Genomic DNA, 18522 nt, shown 5'->3' on the forward strand with positions numbered 1-18522 from the left:
GGCAATTAAAATTTAATGACTTTTTCGTCTGAGAATGTAGGAGTATCGAATATCATATTATAAGAATATATACAATCGCGTAGATATAGTTAGGGTTAGTTGAGTCGAATTTGTAGCACCGAAAGAAACTGACGTAAAATTTTAAGTCACATTTGTGTATTTTAATACAAAAGTAATTTTTTGTAATATAAATTTAATTTTGTATTTTTTCGAACCAGGAGTCTCTTGCGAAAATTAATCGTAGGACATTCCTAACGTAATATTTGGCGACCGTGACAGGACTTATATACGGGTGTGCTTAAAAGCTAGTTATTTTCGCTTATTTTAGTGCAAACTTTTTTCCGGCGAATAATTTAGTTTTTGCCGTGAGGCTCGGCCAAAGTTAACCTTTTTAAGCGAAAAATGGAATCGGATAAAAAACGCAGAACGGTTCTTCGTAGTGCATTTACAAAAGTTGCTACTGTTTTGGACAGTTTGTAAGCTGAACCGGTGGACACTCGACCCTGGCAGAAAATTAACCTACAGCGGGAACTTTTACAAGTAAAGTACAATGAGCTTTGTGAAGTGGAAAGTGCGGTACTTGAAAGTATATTGGAAGAAGCTTCCGAAGAAGAGTTAATCAGTGAGATGGAGGCAAAAGATAAATATAGTGCAAGGTACTTTGAACTTAAGTACAAATATGATGACAGACCAGGTTCAGTAAGTTCAGAGTCATCAAGTATAAAAGGTAAGCGCAAATTTAAATTACCTCCAATCGAGTTCAAGAAATTTAATGGAGACTTGAAAGATCGGCTTCCTTTTTGGTGACAGTTCAAAGTAGTGCATGACGATCCATCAATTGATTTGACTGATAAGACAAGCCACTGTAGAGTCTAGTAAGGCCAGACGATTAGTGGAGAGTTTTCCTGCAGTAACCGACAATTACTCAAAAATTATTCAGAGTTTGCCTCGTTGCCAAGAAAAATGTAAAATTACCTAAGCAAGGAACTGATCAGCCCTTAGCGACCGCTGCTGGGTTAGTAAATTATGAGGTTTACAGGTGTGTATTTTGTGAAGGGCAGCATGACAGTACAAATTGTTTTAAAGCACAAAAATTTACTATGGAGCAGAAACGTCGAACATTATCAGAAAAGAAAGCCTGTTTTCGATGTCTGAAAGTAGGACGTTCTTCTAAAAAGTGTAGAGGTCGTTTTAACTGTATATTATGTTTTAAATCACATGCTGTTTTGATGTGCCCTAATTTGACTGTTAATAAAATTGATACATCAACCTTAAGTACTACCCGTTCGGAAGAAAATATGACTGAGGATCAGACGCTTGCTAATTTGATTAATAATAATAGTCTCCCGTTTTATACCGCTGTCGCGGCTTTGGGAGTATAGCAGGGTAGTCTGCTATATCTAGGGCCTACGGTATACAAGGAAGGTAACATGGCCAGTGCTACGCTTCAACCGTCTATTGCTAATTTGATTAATACACAGGTTTTTTACAAACTCTGCGAATTAACATAAGAAGTGCACGTGGTACTAAACAAGTAAGGGCACTTATTGACACTGGATCGCAGAGGATATATATTTTACAAAGTACCGCGCAAGAAATGGGTTTTTCTGATAAGGGAACGGAAAAGATTGTACATACATTATTTGGCGATAGAAGCACTTCTGAACAACGACATAAATTGTACGAGGTAACTGCGTGTAAAGAAACCTACGCTTGTTCATTTGATGCCCTAGATCAACCAAAAATTTGTGCAGATGTCTCTTCTATTTATGATGGCCCTTGAATTGAGGAACTCAGTGACATGAATATTTCACTCAGCGATGTCGGAAAGACAGCACCAATTGAGATTTTGTTTGGAGCTGATATTGTAGGCAAATTGTATACAGGGAGGAAATATCAGTTACAGTGTGGTCTTGTAGCAGTTAAAACTTTGTTAGGTTGGACTCTTATAGGCAAGGTGCCAGCAGTTGCTTCTAATTTTAGTACAAGTATGATTACATTTTCGTTGTTTGTTGATAATTCTTCTATAGCGAAACTCTGGGAGCTTGATGTTATTGAGATAACCGACCCTGTAGAAAAAATGACACGAGAGGTGGCGGCCAAAGAGACTAAGAATTTTTTCTATGAGACTATACGACTTGATAGCGAAGGCAGGTATGAAGTTATGTTACCTTGGTTGAACGAGCATCCTTTAATTTCTACGTCTATTGTCAAAACAATACGTCCGAGACCCTGACCTAGTAGTAGATATAAATTGAACATTTACGTTCGATGAGAACGACTATCTTTATATTGGTCGATGTCAGCCTGTTCAACAATTTGTATACCTATACTACAATTTGAATAAACGTATTGCTTTAAATGTGTTTGTCTTCGAAGAAACGATAAAAAGATGTTTCTACCATCACACCGCTCCAAATGTCCTAACAAGCTAGTTTGCAAATTACGGTAGATGCCTATGACCAACACGACCAATTTAATAAAGCATCTGTCATATTTAAAAAATAAAACAAATCTTTTGTTTTATATAAAAATTTATTTTAACATATCCGTAATAAAGCAAATTTGTTATTAGGATCAAATTCAACTTCTCCATCGGAATCAAATTCAACTTTTTCAGTTTCTTCATACACCTCTTTCGCCGTTTTCTTTTTCCTCCTCTTCTTAATAACCTGCTGAGGTGCCTCAATTTGTATATAATTCTTTATTGCAGTAACTATAAAATTCAAACTATACAAAACACTTGGAGAATCTTTTAACAAAAGTTTCATATACTCATCTAAGTTCGTCCTTTTGTTAAGATTTTTTGTAATATTATATACAAATGTACAATTTAAGGTTTTAGAAATACAAAAATTGGAAAAAGGACAATCAAATAGCACGTTCAGATATTCTACATGCATGGCACAACTTTGAAACTCTGATATTGAATGTACCAAACTTCTATCAAAAGATTTATAATTCGTGGTCATTTTGTAATCCATTTCGAAATATGAAATCAAGGCTTTTAAACAGAGTATAGAATCTGGTTGTGAAATCGTATCTAGAGCACCATTCACGCCTTGAACGACTGTTTCATTAGGTTTATTATTACTTACAAAGTTTCCAAACTTTTTAAAAAACGCTTTACTTGATCTGCAAAATGTTTCCAATTTTATATCAACACAGGTCAATATTAATTTTGACAATATTATTCCATAAACCATAGGCCAACCAAAAGAAGTTGTAGACTTTTTTAAATAGTAGTAAAGAGATAATAAAAGAATGTGCCACGAATCTGGAAATATCTTTAAACAATCTTCATAAGAATTATCTATACTTAAAATATTAAAAATATATTTTCTCGATTCAGATTTACTTAAAGCTTCAATTTCATTATAACTTGGAAGACTAATGTTACAAATTGGTACCTTTTCTTTTGCCACACCCTCAGCTCCTTTCCTACCTATACACAATAAATTTTCGTTATTACTAGTCAAAATTGAATGAATTGCACTTAATATATCAAAACATATCTTGTGTGAATGTTCCAAAGCATTATTTTCTACTTGTGGAATACAGTAATACTTATTTTGAATTAAAATATCCATAAAACAAGGTGGATAGATACATAATCTAAACTTTTCTAAAAATCTTGAAGGTACATCCATTTCTGGGCTCTCTTCAACAAAAAGAACATCCTCCTCAGGTGACGATGACTCTCCTTCAGTATCTTCTACCTCAGAATGTGACTCAGATTCGTCAGGTTCTTCTACACTATTATTAATGGTTTCTAAATCAATGTCAACATTTGTCTTATCAGCTAAATTTGGCTCAATTCCTAGATATTTTAGATATTTACTATCAAAACAGTTATATCCTTTTATAGCTTGTTTAATTTTATACATTATAATATTTCTTCTTCCTTTTTTATACCTGCTCAGCACTTTCTTTAGAGCACTTTCAACAGTTTCATTTTGTAGCCAGACAAGCAAGGATTTGATTCGTTTTTGCTGATCACTTTGGGTTCCATGGCATTTTTGAATTTTTAAATTTTGGTAGAACATTGTGAAGACCCCCCTTTTAACATAATCATTACCTAAAACATATAAAAGCAGTTAGTATCTAGATTGCTATGTGGCTAGATAAGATAGTATAAGCAGTTAACAGTTTATGAGATATGAGTATATTGGACATTATTTTTAATCTAAATAAGAAAATGCACGATTTTTGTTATTTATCTCATTTATTTTTCAACACAGTCTTCTTTTTGTATAGTATATATATATAATATATAGTATATATATATATATATATATATATATATATATATATATATATATATATATATATATATATATATATATATATATATGATAAGACAATTGGACAATTTTTTTATATAAATATCAGTGATATTTAGTAATAAATATCAGTAATCGTCTGTTCATTCTATTTATGCATGTCAAATGTTCTAAGTTTCTTTTTCCTTTGATTTTTTCCTATATCTTGTCTTTACTTCGATATTCAAAGTGGCAACGTCCATCTTTCTCGTATGTCTGTACAACATAAGTTGTTTTTTTTTTAATTTTCCAATAAAGATTTTTGTACATATATCATAATATATCCCTTATATTTTCATTTGTTACTTTATCCATGATTGTCTATTCCAGCGGTGCTCAAAGGGTCGATCGCGATAGACCGGTCGATCGCCAAAGTTTTTGAAGTCGATCGCGATTCACGGAGAAAATACGGGGACTGTCCTGACTCACCACACGTGCATGATCGAGATAATGATGATGCTATCTCTTCGCCCGAAAGTTGCGATAATGCCGATTCGGCATATCAGCATTCATAGAAAAGATAAGGTACATTCGTTTAGCAAATTCCCAAATGTAAACAAATTATATTATACTAATACGTCGCTAAAGAGTTCTAAAAACATATATTTTTTATATAAAAGACTAAAAATCTAAAAATTAAAAGAATAACGTAGAAAACACAGAAAATCGCCAATATAACTTAATTAACCTATGAAATGCCATTAGTGTCAAAATTTCATAACAGTATAAGTCCGAGCACCACTGGTCTATTCTATAAGTACTAACATTCTAAAAATATGTTTCGTTGTTTTTATTAATGATGGTGCATACTACACGGTGTAACTGTTTAATTATTTCCTCAGCCTATGTTATTTCGGATATCTAGTATATCTAGTCTCTTTACCTTTATCTGAAAATAAATATGTGAATCTATCTACTTCCATAACTGATTTGCTGACCTGCTTCCATAGGCTTTCTTAAATCAATGAATATCAGATGTAATTTCCTATAATACATGGCATGGTCTTCTTCTTTGTTATTCTGTGTCCTGTGTTTGTTGCTTGAATTGATTTTCAGGATATGTCCATGCAATCTACTTACCAACGATGTAACACCAAAGTGAAGTAACACCTCATGTGGCTAGCTTCTTTCTTTCATTTATAGCACAAAATCACAATACAATAATTAAAAAACCTACCATTATTAAAGAAAATTAACAACAGCGTGATCTTAGCCAAACTGTAAATATAATTTTAAATTAAATTTATGTTAAAATCATTTTGTGGGGTACAAAAGACATGCTAAGATAATAAAAATTTAATTTTCTTTTTACAATTATTATCTGTTAGTGTTGTCATGCTTACGAGTAAATGATTAAGTATATGTTTTAATTCCAGAAGATCAGTTGTCCATTAAGAATTCTTTAATAAGTATCATTTTGTAGATTTATAGCTTGCTTACAAACATTATATTCATGCCAGTCACATTCTTTAATATGTTTATGTCATTTTTTGTGAATTAATAAAGAAATTTTATAAGTATCATAGTCATGACCACTATCTTTAAAATATATTCTACATGAAGTTCTCTGTTTCAAATTAAAAAGCCTGTATTCATCTTTTTGCAAAATTGCCCCAAAACTCTATGCCATATTGCACTAGACTGCAGAAATATGTGAAATAAACTGTTTATGCTTCATATAAATTTCGAGTTTCAAGAAAGGCTGAATTTTCAATTCAAACAGTAGCAGATTTATATAATAGAAAAATTTAGACAATCTTTAAAATGAAGGGACTGTTAGAGCCAGAAGAATCATTAAAGACTTTCCTTGGGTTATCTTACATTTACCTTGATATCGTCCCATGTATGGTAAAGTAGCGAATCTGCGAAATTCACGAAATTGCATTAACCGGTTAGGATTACATATTACAACTACATTTACAGTCTGTTAAAGTATTGAATATGTATCTTCAATATTAAACTCACAATTAACTGGTTCAAAGTAACGTATGTGCTTGTCTTTCAACTTTTGCAACAGTGAACTTACGAATAATTAGATTCGTAAGTTTACCGTTGGGATTTATTAAGTTCTACACGTCCAAAATTACGAATATTGCACATTCGCGAGTTTACTATAAAGAGAACTAATATTTTTATATTACTGGACGGACTATAAAAAATGTAAACAAAACCACACCCATGAGTAAAATAAACCAACTCTCGGGGAATTAGTCACTTTAGTAGTTTAGTTAATAAAAGAGAAGACGATACTTTCATTAGGGATCACATACATTCCTTTCCAAGTGGCGAGTCCCATTACTGTCATAAAAAAGTATGTATAAATTCTTAGAATCAACATTGAATGTTACAATTATGTACAGTTTGTATAAGGAAAAGTGTTTGGAAGCTCAACGTACAGCAGTTTCCATTGAAAAATATCGAAAGATTTTCAAAGAATATAAACTTAGAGACAATGATAAAAAATTGCCAAAGAGCAAAACAATATTTTAGCTTTTCAGTCAGATCTTCAAGCTGTTCTGTCTACTCCGAAAGGTCCTAGTGGCCCCTTCTTTTATGTTAGAAAACTTGCAGTTTATAACATGACAATTTATAATCTTAAAGATGCAAGTGCAACTTGTTTTGTTTGGGACGAAACGGAAGGACGACGTGGTAGAGTATGTGCGAATGATGTCTGACAGTTGTGGGGGCCAACAGAAAAAATTTAGGTTTATAGTCATGTGTATGCATATCCTTAAAGAGCATTCAAATATAAAACTAATTTACCATAGATTTTTTGAACCGGGACACAGTCAAATGGAATGTGATTCAATACACGCTAAAATTGAGCAAAAGGTTAAGAACGTTCCAGTGTGCACAACAGAAGGTTGGACTCAATTTATAAGAACAGCTCGCAATAAACCTCACCCATTTGAAGTTAACCCTTTAGTGCACCAAGAATTTATGGATTTTTGTCCAGATAAACGTAATTTTCGTGGTGAAGACAACAGTAACACAAGTGTACCATTTAGAAAAGCAGTTTGGTTTATGTACAAAAAAACAGATCTAAATGCTGTATTCGTTAAAACGAACTATGAAGAAACGACACCCTTTGTCAAATATATACTTAAATTACAACGAGGTCGTCCATTAAACTTCAAACCAGCTACGCATTATACTAATCACCTCCCCATTTCCATTGCCAAATACAGAGACCTGAAAAAGTTATGCGAAGATCTACAGATTCCACGTGCATACCATGGATTTTATGAAAGCCTTCCTACCCAAACTCTTATAAGGGATACTCTGCCTGAACCAGATATTTCAGAAGAATCTGAATATGACGACACAATATAATTATATTGCTTTTTGTTGTAATTTTTAAGTTTTGTGTTTGGTCATGGTTTTATTTTCATATTTTTTATTTTTTATTATGTTTCCTAGTAGCTGTCAATAAAAATTATTATTAGTAGTTAGTACCTATGTTATGATTATGTGAATTATATCAATTTTTTCGCATATAAGCTTTACATTAATTGTAGGAAATGGTGCTTAATATAAATACTAAAGTATATTCAATACTTTACATTAGCCTAAGTATATTGGACTAAGGGATAATTTTGCAAAAGATAACTAACGAATCTGCGTTTTTTGCTTTGATAAAGGATATTGACTTTTAGATTAAGTTAATTATATAAAGACACATTTATAGAATCTAATACAAAAATGTCGTTTATTTAGGTTAATATCCCTATTTTTCACATTAACTTGAAATGTTTTTTAGCTCTCCTGTAAAATTTCAATTTTGCAGATTCGTTACTTTACCATACGAGGGACGATATATTATTACCAAGAAAACTTAGAGAATCAAAGAAAATAGGACTTACAATTGTACAAAATCGATGAATTTAAATATGTTTAAAACTTTATAAATATATACTTCACCTAATAGCACTGCTAACACTGGAAGGCTAGTTTTCTGTAAACCCTCAAAAGATTTTAAAAATTTCTCCACTCTGTATACTTTACAAGCTATATATTTATAACTTGTTTTTGTATTTCTTGTTTTACTCCTCTTAACTGCCATTTCGAATGTAGAAAATGGTACGTATAAGACATCAAATATAAAGTAATCAGAATCAAAACTAAGTACTGGGCAATTCAATGTTCTAGCTATATTTGATGTTTCAGTGTCCCCTTCAAAATCACATCCAACATGCTTCATCTTCAGTTCAGCAAGAACATCCCTAAATGTCTGTTTAATCAATAAAGGGAACACTGATATAGAAGTTTCAGTTACACAATTGAGTTGATTAGCTGACTTTATTTTTTTCTTCATTCTACTAATCACTGTATTAACTTTTCGATGTTCATATCCTCCATCCAATACAACATAGGGAGTTATATTGCATTGATTGAGTAAGTCAAAAAAATCATGTATTGCTCTTCTAAATTTGTCATAGTCACCTCCGAAACAATCATGGGAAGAAGTATGCCATTTGTATAGTTGACAGGCAATTGAGTTTCCATCTATAACTATATTGGAGTCATGCAATTCATAGTTTTCCAAATAGAGATGAGCCCGATTTTGAATAAATGTGGTAAGACCTCGAATGCCCATTGTTCATATTTTTTATGTTACAAAATAGTCAAAATAGACGTTTAAAAGGAACTTTCTATTCCCAATTTGATAAATTAAACATATTCTCAGACCATGCTACATGTTTTTTATATTTAAATATGGTTATGTTTTTATATCTATTTCAAATCTCAATCAATGGAGAGAGAAATATTCCTGAAGTTAGCAACTTGTTTTTCTTACACAGTGGAAGAGATTTTTGGGTTTAAAAAGGGCTTAAAGATGTCCAAACATTTTATAATCATGACCTTACAAAAGAAAGTTTGAATGAAAAACACGATATTCACTAATATTCAATGAAGCAAATTAAAATAAAACAGACGAAACATAAATTATTTTTAAAACAGTTATTTACGCCCATGATAATTATTATTTTTTATTTAATTGCAGCTGGTATTTGGAACAAATAACAAGTAACTAAAAATATTAACTTAAGATAATGTCGTGTCGATAAAGTTTTTACAAAGTGCCTCCCATCCCAGTTTAGTTTCCTGTCGTTTGGCCAAAATAACTGCTTTGGCCTCAATAGTTTCTGATTTTTTTGGAGCTTGTTTTAATTCTTTAATTATAATACTCCATACCTCATGTCTTAATCTTTATTTTTTAATTAAAGATTTTAAGATATTACATCTATGGCTCCGCCTATGATTCCAAACGTCAGAATCAGCTGTAATCTTCAGAATGTGAAAAGGTTATGTTTATTATGTTTCTTGACGTTTTGAATGATTTTTAAACAGATGAAAAATAGGACCGATTAAAATGTCCAACAATAAAAATAGTTTACTGCGTGTAACGCAGATGAATGCTGTATATTTAGACCAAGAAATTTATAAGTCCTTATATCAGATATTTACTAATGCAACCAGAAATTTGCCAGTAAGTTATGTTTTTCCATAACATATTTTATATTTATTTTATGTTTCATACTTTCAGCCTGGAATACTTGCCTCATATGAATCTGAGCTTAATTTAATTCTTCGATTTATGCTCCTTAACAATTCGGTAGTTAAAAATGGATGTACTTTTGGGCAACAGCTTCTGTCTATAAAATATGAAGATATAGGCACCCTTCAAAGAGTACTATATTTACTTGGACATTGTTTGGATTACGTAAAAACTAAATTTGAAATTTGGAAACCGTCTCATGACTTAAACAACACGTTTTACAAAATTTACTTGGTTACAAAACTTCTAGATTTTATCAACCTGTCTGTATTTTTAAGTAATGGTGTAAAACCTCTTTTAATAGAAAGAATCCTTGGGCTAAACCAAGTTTATGCAACTGATAATGCACAAAGACATTTCGAGTCTAAATATTTAGCAAGAGAATTGCTTTGGAATGGATTTATAGTAAGTAAACTCACTTATTATAGTTTCACTTCAATTAAGTATGTTAATCTTCAAGTTATTTGAATCACAAATTAATATGTTCAAATAATCTATGGGTGTCTTTAAGTATATTTAATAATTCTTAATACCCCAATATCTGTATTTAGGGTCACTGTATTCATTGGTTTGTGAGTTTTGATTATTCAGTGCCTGTCACTCACATTCTAGATTAATTGTGTGAGAATAGCAGTACCTAATTTTAAACTGAAGAGGCACATAAATTTTATTAAAGTCTCTAATATATTATCTCTTAATAAAACCTAACAATCTTAGAGCTCTGGAAACCATATCATCTATATGGAAGGCAAAAGACAGATGAGACTATATAAATTTCCAGATGCTTAATTACTGACACTCTTGATATAATGCATTCTTTGATTTCATAATTGAAATTCATCTGTATCTTTTTTGGAGAAATAGATGCAGTTGCACTTTGCAGCATTAAGCTTCATGCTATTCACCTCACACCATATGAGACAACTAAAGTATTCAAGTCAGAATTGAATACTATACTTTAAACATTCACCAACAGTGTTAACAAAAATAATAAATAGAAGAAGTTATAGTTGGGAAACTTGAGGTACCCCAGATAGGACTTTTATTTCATGAGATTGAAAACCTTTTGTCTTAACACTCAAGATTATGTTCAAAATATAGCTAGTGAACCAGCTTAAAAATGAACAAGTAATTTCTAAAAACTCTTAATGTCCTCAACTGGCAATGTAATTATCTTTATCAAACACCTTAATGCATTCTCCAGATCCACCCAACACCCTTGGCAAGAAAACCACATATGTAAGAAGATTCAACTCTTGACTTATTCTTTTAATAAACCAAATTCTTCATTGGTTTCTTTAAATAATGAAGTCATTGAAGTGTATTTTGTAATAATACCCTAAAAGCCTTTAGATGAGGTAAGATATTTTGATACAGAATTATAGTAGGATTGAAACCTCATTTAATTCCCTATACTATTTCATTTTTGTGATACTTGTTTTCTAATTTTTTTATTTTATTTCTATTGTTGCATTTTTTAGGAAATAATAGTGTATGTAATCCCACTAATAAACTACCATAAACTTCGCAGGATGGTTAGAAATTTTAATCCCTTCCATGTTAAAAACGATTATTCCATTTTACCAAACAAAGGCATGACAATGCATACAAAATGTGCCCATTGTGGAGAAAACCCTATTTTACCATACCATATGGGCTGTAATCACATTTTCTGCTATGTATGTTTAAAGGTAAGAATAAACAAATATTGCATCGAAATAAAATTTTAAAATACAATTTGATACTGTAGTTTTGTTTGGTCAGTTTATCTGTGTGTCGTTATGGCGATTAGTGGAATCAAAACTGCAATATATACAGAAAAAGTGATGCCGGATTTGGACTCCGCTTCAAAAGTTGTGTTCGAGAAAATTATAAATTCGGAAGTTGTTACTTTTGGTTCTGAAAAAACTTTCAAAAACACCTTAGATAGTCTATAAAGTAGTATAAAGAGTGAATATACACTTGTAAATACTATTATCCCTACTTATTATCATTTAGCTTGACAGGAGCTGTGGAGTCCTTCTTCTTCTTCAAGTGCCCTGTCCGTTGCAAACATTGGCTATTAACATGGCAATTCTGATCTTGTTTGCGGCGCTTCTGAATAGTTCGACCAATGTGAGCCCGAACCACTTCCTCAGATTTTGGAGCCACGAGTGTCTTCTCCTGCCTGGCCCTCGCTTACTGTCTATTTTTCCCTGGGCAATCAATTGCAGTAGACGGTACCTATCGTGTCTCAATATGTGGCCTAGATATTCAAGCTTTCTTTGTTTTCTTTTTTTCTTTTTCTTTCTTTGTGGAGTCCTAGGAATTTAAATTGTAAAATTGTAAATTTCAAAACTTATTACACTAAAATTTTATCATTTTTCCATATATTTATTGACAACCTCTTTCCATTTTCTTTTATCCCTATTCTTTTTCAATATTCATTACCATCCTATCTTTGTCATAGTCTATTTTTTCTTCTTTTCTATATATATATTTTCTATGTAGAACTAATTTTGGCATTCTTTTCTTCCGCATACGTTTTATATGCTCTCACCAACTTACTATTTGGAACTTTGTTTATTTTTGCCTCATTATATAACATTTTTTCTTGCAATTTTTATTCTCCGTCCCATTTTTATACTTATAACTCAGTAAATGGATCTTAGCATTTTCCGCTACCATTTTATCCACAATTTTGTTTTACTTCAGGTTTTACTGATCTACATCCCTTCCAAGCAACTGTGTGTTTCGAATTTTTCATAATAGTCTTAATAACACTTTGTTTTAGTTTGAAATACGAGTGTGACACAATCCACGCATGTTGGAGTAGCGAGTCTAACTTTTAAACAGTGTTGCAAAATTTCTGTTATCATTCCTTCTAAAATATTAGTCGGATACATGATTGTGACATAATATTTAAATCCTCTACAATTCATTGTACAATGAAAAGTAATATTGCCCCAACAAAACTTATTATATTTCCATTGTTTCTCTTTCACTAACCATTTTGAACACGAACAAGGAAGTTCTAGAAAAAATGAAGAAGGAACCAGATATTGTGTTTACGATCAAAGGCATAAAATTGTTATATCTGGGACACGTTATGAGAAATCAGCACCGTTACTCCCTGCTGCAGTCTATATTGCAAGGTAAAGTCAAAGGTAAGCGAGGACCCGGTAGAAGGAGAATATCATGGCTGCGGAATTTAAGAACATGGTTTAAGAAAACCTCAACGGAGCTGTTTCGAGCCGCAGCGAGCAAGGTCATGATTGCCAATATGATTTCCAACATCCGAAACGGATAGGAACCAGAAGAAAAAGAAGAACCATTTTGAAATCTTTCTTCTATTTCTTATTCCTATGTACTGTTTTTTGTTGTTCTTATTTAAATTTTGTAATTTGCTTTATCAGTTCTCCATACTTTTCATGAAATAATTGTTTCCCCTTATTTTTTTATTAATACCTTTTTTATCATTGCTTCATTTTTATCTGCTAGGGTTGTTTTTAAATCTCCCCCTCATTTCTTTACATCAATTCTCTTTTTTGCGCAAGCCATATTACTAAAATTATAAAAACAAGTTTTATAAGCAAAAGTATTTTTTTATATGTAACAAAATATTGTAAACAATTATTTTAGTATTTGTTGATGCCCCACCTTTTGCTGCGATTACAGTTTCTACATGTTGAGGCATGCTTTCCAAACAATATTTTGCGTTACTTTTAGGTTATATTATGATGCGAGTCTCTAGTAACAATTTAAAGAAATTTAATTACCACTTAAACATTTTTAGGGTAACCAGATTGCAGATACAATGTTCGAATGTCCTCGTTGTGAACATAAAAATACAAGTATTGTTTGTATTCGAGTAACAGCTGCGTGATGGCCTATTTTTGGGGTAGTCTTGGTATTAAGGTAAGTTATTTTTTGTGTAGTCTACAGTCTATTAAAAAAGGAGACACGAACTATTCGTCTACAGGCCCACAAGAGAGCCTCATGCTTTCGAGATATTAAAATACTAGCTCTGATTTTAATCCGTATGTAGCTGTCCTACATATTTAAAAATACCACTTTATTGATTTACCATGTATCCTTAATATTTGCCTCTTTCAAAATAAAACTATTTTAGTTTCCATATAGTTTTATAGAGATCTTTTACTATGCTATGACAGACTAGCTTTGGTACGCTGTTCTCTATCATTAGCATGGTGAAAATTTTAGTTACTATTAATTTTTATACAAATTCTTTATGTTTTCGACCACTTCCTTAAACACTGCCTTAGAATAGAAGTTCAACAGCAAAGAGTATAGGACATGTTCTTAACGTATGCCTCTTTTAGTCATTAACGTTTTTTAATGCAGTAGTCTCAGTTCTGTTTGTTGTTTTTAGGTATCGCTGAGTATATTTTGGTCTTATGCTTCAAATCCGCTGGATTTAAACTGGATTAAAGTCTCAATTAGCCTTTATGTGACACATAAACAAGAAAATTTTATATAATCAATGAAGTATGTAATCATTAATGTTGTCATATATTTAGTGTGAAAAATATTTTCCAATATAATAAGTAATTAAAATCACTCACTTGCTTCAACAGTTAATTACCAAGGGTAATTTCTATTTCATTTACACCAACTACTTCTCATACGAGAAATAAGGAATAACGAAAAAACTTTGGTGATAAAAATTACAACTTAGACATTGTCACAGAACTTCTATATATTAGTACGTGTGTTGATTCCTATAACTATAGTTAACAAATCAAGAGGCATAGGAATGGTAGCAGTCCAAAGTTCAGGAGAATAGATGACCTCCCAATTGGAAGACACAAACAAACAACTGTACAAACTTATCCTACAATTCTACATCTTCACAATTTAACATTATAACAAACTAGTTATTTTACTAAGTAACACTTCCATAAATACATCCGTCTTCTTTATAGCCAGTTAATCTATTCCAAAAATATTTAGATATACTTATCAAATATTTAATAAAATGTAGAATAGAGAAGGCTAGGAGTGCATTCAATAACATGGCCAAACTCTTTAAAAGCCACAATCTTAATCTGGAGATAAAAGTAAGGCTCCTACGATGTTATATCTTCTCAATATTGTATTACGGAGTTGAATCCTGGACACTAACTGAAGCAATGGAGAAAAAACTTGAAGCCTTCGAGATGTGGCTATACAGGCGAATTCTAAGGATATCATGGACAGACAAGATAACCAACGAGACCGTATTACGAAGAGTGGGCAAAGAAAGAGAGGTGATGTATACCATTAAAAGGAGAAAGTTGGAATATCTCGGACATATAATGAGAAACAGCACTAAATACAGATTACTGAAGGTAATCCTACAGGGTAAAGTATTCGGAAAGCGAGGAATTGGGAGAAGGAGAATATCATGGTTGAAGAACCTGAGGAAATGGTTCTCCACAACAACAACGAATCTATTTAAAGCATCAGTCAATAAAATAATTATAGCCAGAATGATTGCCACTATTCGGAACGAATAGGCACTGAAAGAAGAAGAATCTATTCCAGATACATCTCGCATATGATAGCGTAGAAAGAAGCCAAGTATGGAATGCCATGGCGGAGTTCTCAATACCAAAGAAACTCATTCGGATGACCAAAGTCTGTATAGAGGGTGGAATATCTAAAGTACATGTAAATAATAAACTATCTGACAGCTTTGAAATCATCAGTGGGCTCAAACAGGGTGATGCGTTATCTCCACTACTTTTTAACCTTTTATTAGAGAAAGCCATGAGGTCGGCCGAAATAAAAACAGAATTGCTATCGGTTCAAGGTCCCAAGCTATTACTCGCATATGCAGATGACATAGATCTCGTTGGAGACTCCATCCTATCCACGAAAGACATCTTCAACAAGATAGAAAGAGCAACAAGTGAAGTAGGGCTGAAGATTAATGAAGAGAAGACGAAATATATGTGTATAAATAGAACGACACGAAGAGACAGAATAGGACAAAATGTGACGGTCGACACCTTCAATTTCGAAAGAGTACAACGTTTTAAGTATCTGGGGGCCATAATCGCAGCTGACAACGATGTTACTGAAGAAATAAAAGACAGAATCCAATCTACAAACCGCTGTCTATTCGCACTGGATAAGCTCATAAAATCAAAAAATCTTACAAGAGGTTCAAAGATAAAAATCTATAAGTCCATCGTCAGACCTGTAATAACATACAGATGCGAAACGTGGACTATGACCAAAGCAAACGAAGAAAAGCTCAGACACTTTGAACGAAAAATACTTAGAAAAATTTTCGGACCTCACCATGACATCATCACAAACCAGTATGAGATCAGAACCAATATCGAATTAAAAGCACTCTACAATGACGCCGATATTGTCCAAGAAATTAAATCGCAGCGACTAAGATGGGCAGGTCACGTGCACAGACTGCATAACGAGAAACTTGTAAAAATGGTATGGGAGGAGATTCCCACAGGCAAAAGACCACTCGGACGTCCCAGAATGCGATGGAGAGATAACATCCAAGCAGATCTCCTGAAAATGAACATTCCATTTGACCTTAGGTTGATGGAAGACCGAACAAATTGGAAAAAAGTTGTACAGTCAGCCAAGACCCACCCAAGGTTGTAGCGCTACGTGATGATGATGAAGATACATCTCACCAAAACTCGCCAGTCCGGCCCTTGTCCTCGTCCCTAAACCGGAGACACACTGTATTGCTATTTAGCATTTAACTGTGCCGGGCACATCTCAAGGCCACGATTTGTGGCCAAAGCACAGAACCAGGCTTCGTTATAATTCTTCTTCAAGTTCCGCTCCTATCGGAGATTGGAAATCATTCTGGCAATTATAATTTTGTTGGTTACGCGCCTGAATAGTTCAACTGAACTGCATCCAAACCATTCACGGAGATTGCGTAGTCACGAGATTTTACGTCTTCCTACGCTTATTCTGCCTTTGATTTTACCCTGCATTTACAGGGTAGATGCAGGGTAAAATCTGTACCCCTTACAATATTTGAAAAGATCGAAGTTCTCTTAAGGCTGTAGAACTAAGATAATAACGACATTTTATATTAGAATTTTTATGCACTTATAAGATAATGCAAGAAGCTACCTAAATAGTGCAAAGGTGTAGGTTTTGTTTTAAATGTTTCAACCAGGACATGCATCGTCTCCACGGTCCTCTTTTTTCTTCCACTTTCCCTTAAATAAATATTCGCACCAACTCATATTTTTCATTTTTTAGAATGTGTACAAAGTAGCTCATTTTTCTTTCCTTCTAGTGTTGAGTATTTTTTTTTCTTTTTTAATGTTTCCGTATTTGTTACGTGTTTTGTCCATGATATATTCCACATTCTTCAATTACAAAACATCTTAGAGCTGTTAAATCTTTTTTCAGTTGCATCCCTAATTGTCCAGGCTTCATTTCCATATAAAAGGACAGAGAAAACGTAGCATATCAATATTCTAGTTCTAATTTCTATTCCCAGTTTTCCATTGCATAATACTGCTTCCGTCTTTGCGTTGTTTTATTTTCAAGGAAGCGGTCCCATTGTTAATTTAGTTCACATCTCAAGTAATTGTATCTGAATACTTTCTCTAAAGCTTTTCCTTTAACGTAGTTGTTTCGTCTTCAATCTTTCTCTTACTGACAATCCTATTTTTTTTTTTGTGTTCAGAGCCATTTCATACCTCCCGCAGTAGTGCGATCAATCAAAATTTGCTGTCCGCAAGCAGTATTGTATCGTCTGCATGTCTGAGATTATTAACCAGTGTTCTGTTAATTGATATGCCTTCATTGATGCCTTCTAGTGTCAGGACATCTCTTCTGATCACATATTAAAAAGTCGAGGGAATAGTACACATCCTTGTCGTACTCATCTTCTTATAGGTAGGTATACCTTCCTACCTACCTATATCGTCGATACTTAAAAATAATAAATTCACAGAATATCCATGACATCGTCTTTTATACCATTAAATAAAATAACTCCCAACATAATATGTTTAATGTTACAATAAGTTGATATAATACACAAGCTGATTGATAATTAGATTTTGTTGTTGCAGGTGTACTTCCAATACAAGGGTTGTGAAGTTATATAAGGTAAACGTAAAATTACGTTTTAAGATTTTCAAAGTAAGGTTGGTTTTTACTCCTGTCTACAAAGTATTTTATTAAAAATATTACTATTACTAGTTTATTTTTACCCATTCAGTCCAGTTTCGTACCTAAACATTTAAATGGTCTTAAAGCATTTACGGAATTAGCATCATCGCCTTTTTAGTAGAAATACGATAAAAAACGTATAAAGGACTAGCTAACAAAGCTGATGTTAAGCAGAACCAAAAATGAAGTTGTGTGGAATGAGTTTCACACCACATAAGAGAAAGATCTTTCCAGGTTAAAAGGGGCCTAAGGCAAGAAGACCCATCATCAACAACTTTGTTCAATTTACTTCTGGAAACGATAATAAGAAACAGTGATTTAGGAAGAAATATAACAGTTTTTAGCAAGCAGTACCAATGCCTAGATTTTCCGAATGATTCAACGATCCTGGTTAAGACAAAGAAAACATTAATGAGGGCTAAAAAATAGAAAATGATTTACTAATTTTATTGGAAATAAGAAACAATTCTTAAGTTTCTT

General features: G+C 32.5%; 2 protein-coding genes across 3 annotated transcripts; one reads left to right on the forward strand and one right to left on the reverse strand.

Annotated features, from left to right (window-relative positions):
- Window positions 1–67: 67 nt before the first annotated feature.
- Window positions 68–9053, reverse strand: LOC140445797 (protein asteroid-like). Its single transcript, XM_072538143.1, has 2 exons — window positions 8244–9053; window positions 68–4078 (listed from the first exon to the last, which is right to left on the reverse strand). The coding sequence occupies exons 1-2, from the start codon at window positions 8917–8919 to the stop codon at window positions 2541–2543; spliced, it is 2214 nt and encodes a 737-aa protein (XP_072394244.1). The 5' UTR covers window positions 8920–9053; the 3' UTR covers window positions 68–2540.
- A 586-nt stretch (window positions 9054–9639) lies between these two features.
- LOC140446971 (peroxisome biogenesis factor 2-like) lies at window positions 9640–18068 on the forward strand. 2 transcript variants are annotated; one of them, XM_072539567.1, is made up of 5 exons: window positions 9640–9813; window positions 9871–10287; window positions 11364–11573; window positions 13658–13779; window positions 17943–18068. In XM_072539567.1, exons 1-4 carry the CDS (start codon window positions 9697–9699, stop codon window positions 13745–13747), a joined length of 834 nt encoding a protein of 277 aa, XP_072395668.1. In that variant the 5' UTR covers window positions 9640–9696; the 3' UTR covers window positions 13748–13779; window positions 17943–18068. The 2 variants fall into 2 exon arrangements, with proteins under 2 accessions (XP_072395668.1, XP_072395669.1); XM_072539568.1 differs by lacking the exon at window positions 17943–18068 and adding an exon at window positions 14255–14315.
- The last annotated feature ends 454 nt before the right edge of the window (window positions 18069–18522 follow it).

The sequence above is a fragment of the Diabrotica undecimpunctata genome, chromosome 7 (assembly GCF_040954645.1).
Source record: "Diabrotica undecimpunctata isolate CICGRU chromosome 7, icDiaUnde3, whole genome shotgun sequence".
Classification (NCBI taxonomy): Eukaryota; Metazoa; Arthropoda; class Insecta; order Coleoptera; family Chrysomelidae; genus Diabrotica; species Diabrotica undecimpunctata.

Coding starts and splice junctions, on each gene's coding strand:
- LOC140445797 (XM_072538143.1), bottom strand. CDS start 8,919: ATGGGCATTCGAGGTCTTACCACATTTATTCAAAATCGGGCTCATCTC. Junction 4,079..8,243: donor AGTGTTAGCAGTGCTATTAG/GTGAAGTATATA, acceptor TATATGTTTTAG/GTAATGATTATGTTAAAAGG.
- LOC140446971 (XM_072539567.1), top strand. CDS start 9,697: ATGTCCAACAATAAAAATAGTTTACTGCGTGTAACGCAGATGAATGCT. Junction 9,814..9,870: donor ATGCAACCAGAAATTTGCCA/GTAAGTTATGTT, acceptor TCATACTTTCAG/CCTGGAATACTTGCCTCATA. Junction 11,574..13,657: donor TCTGCTATGTATGTTTAAAG/GTAAGAATAAAC, acceptor AAACATTTTTAG/GGTAACCAGATTGCAGATAC.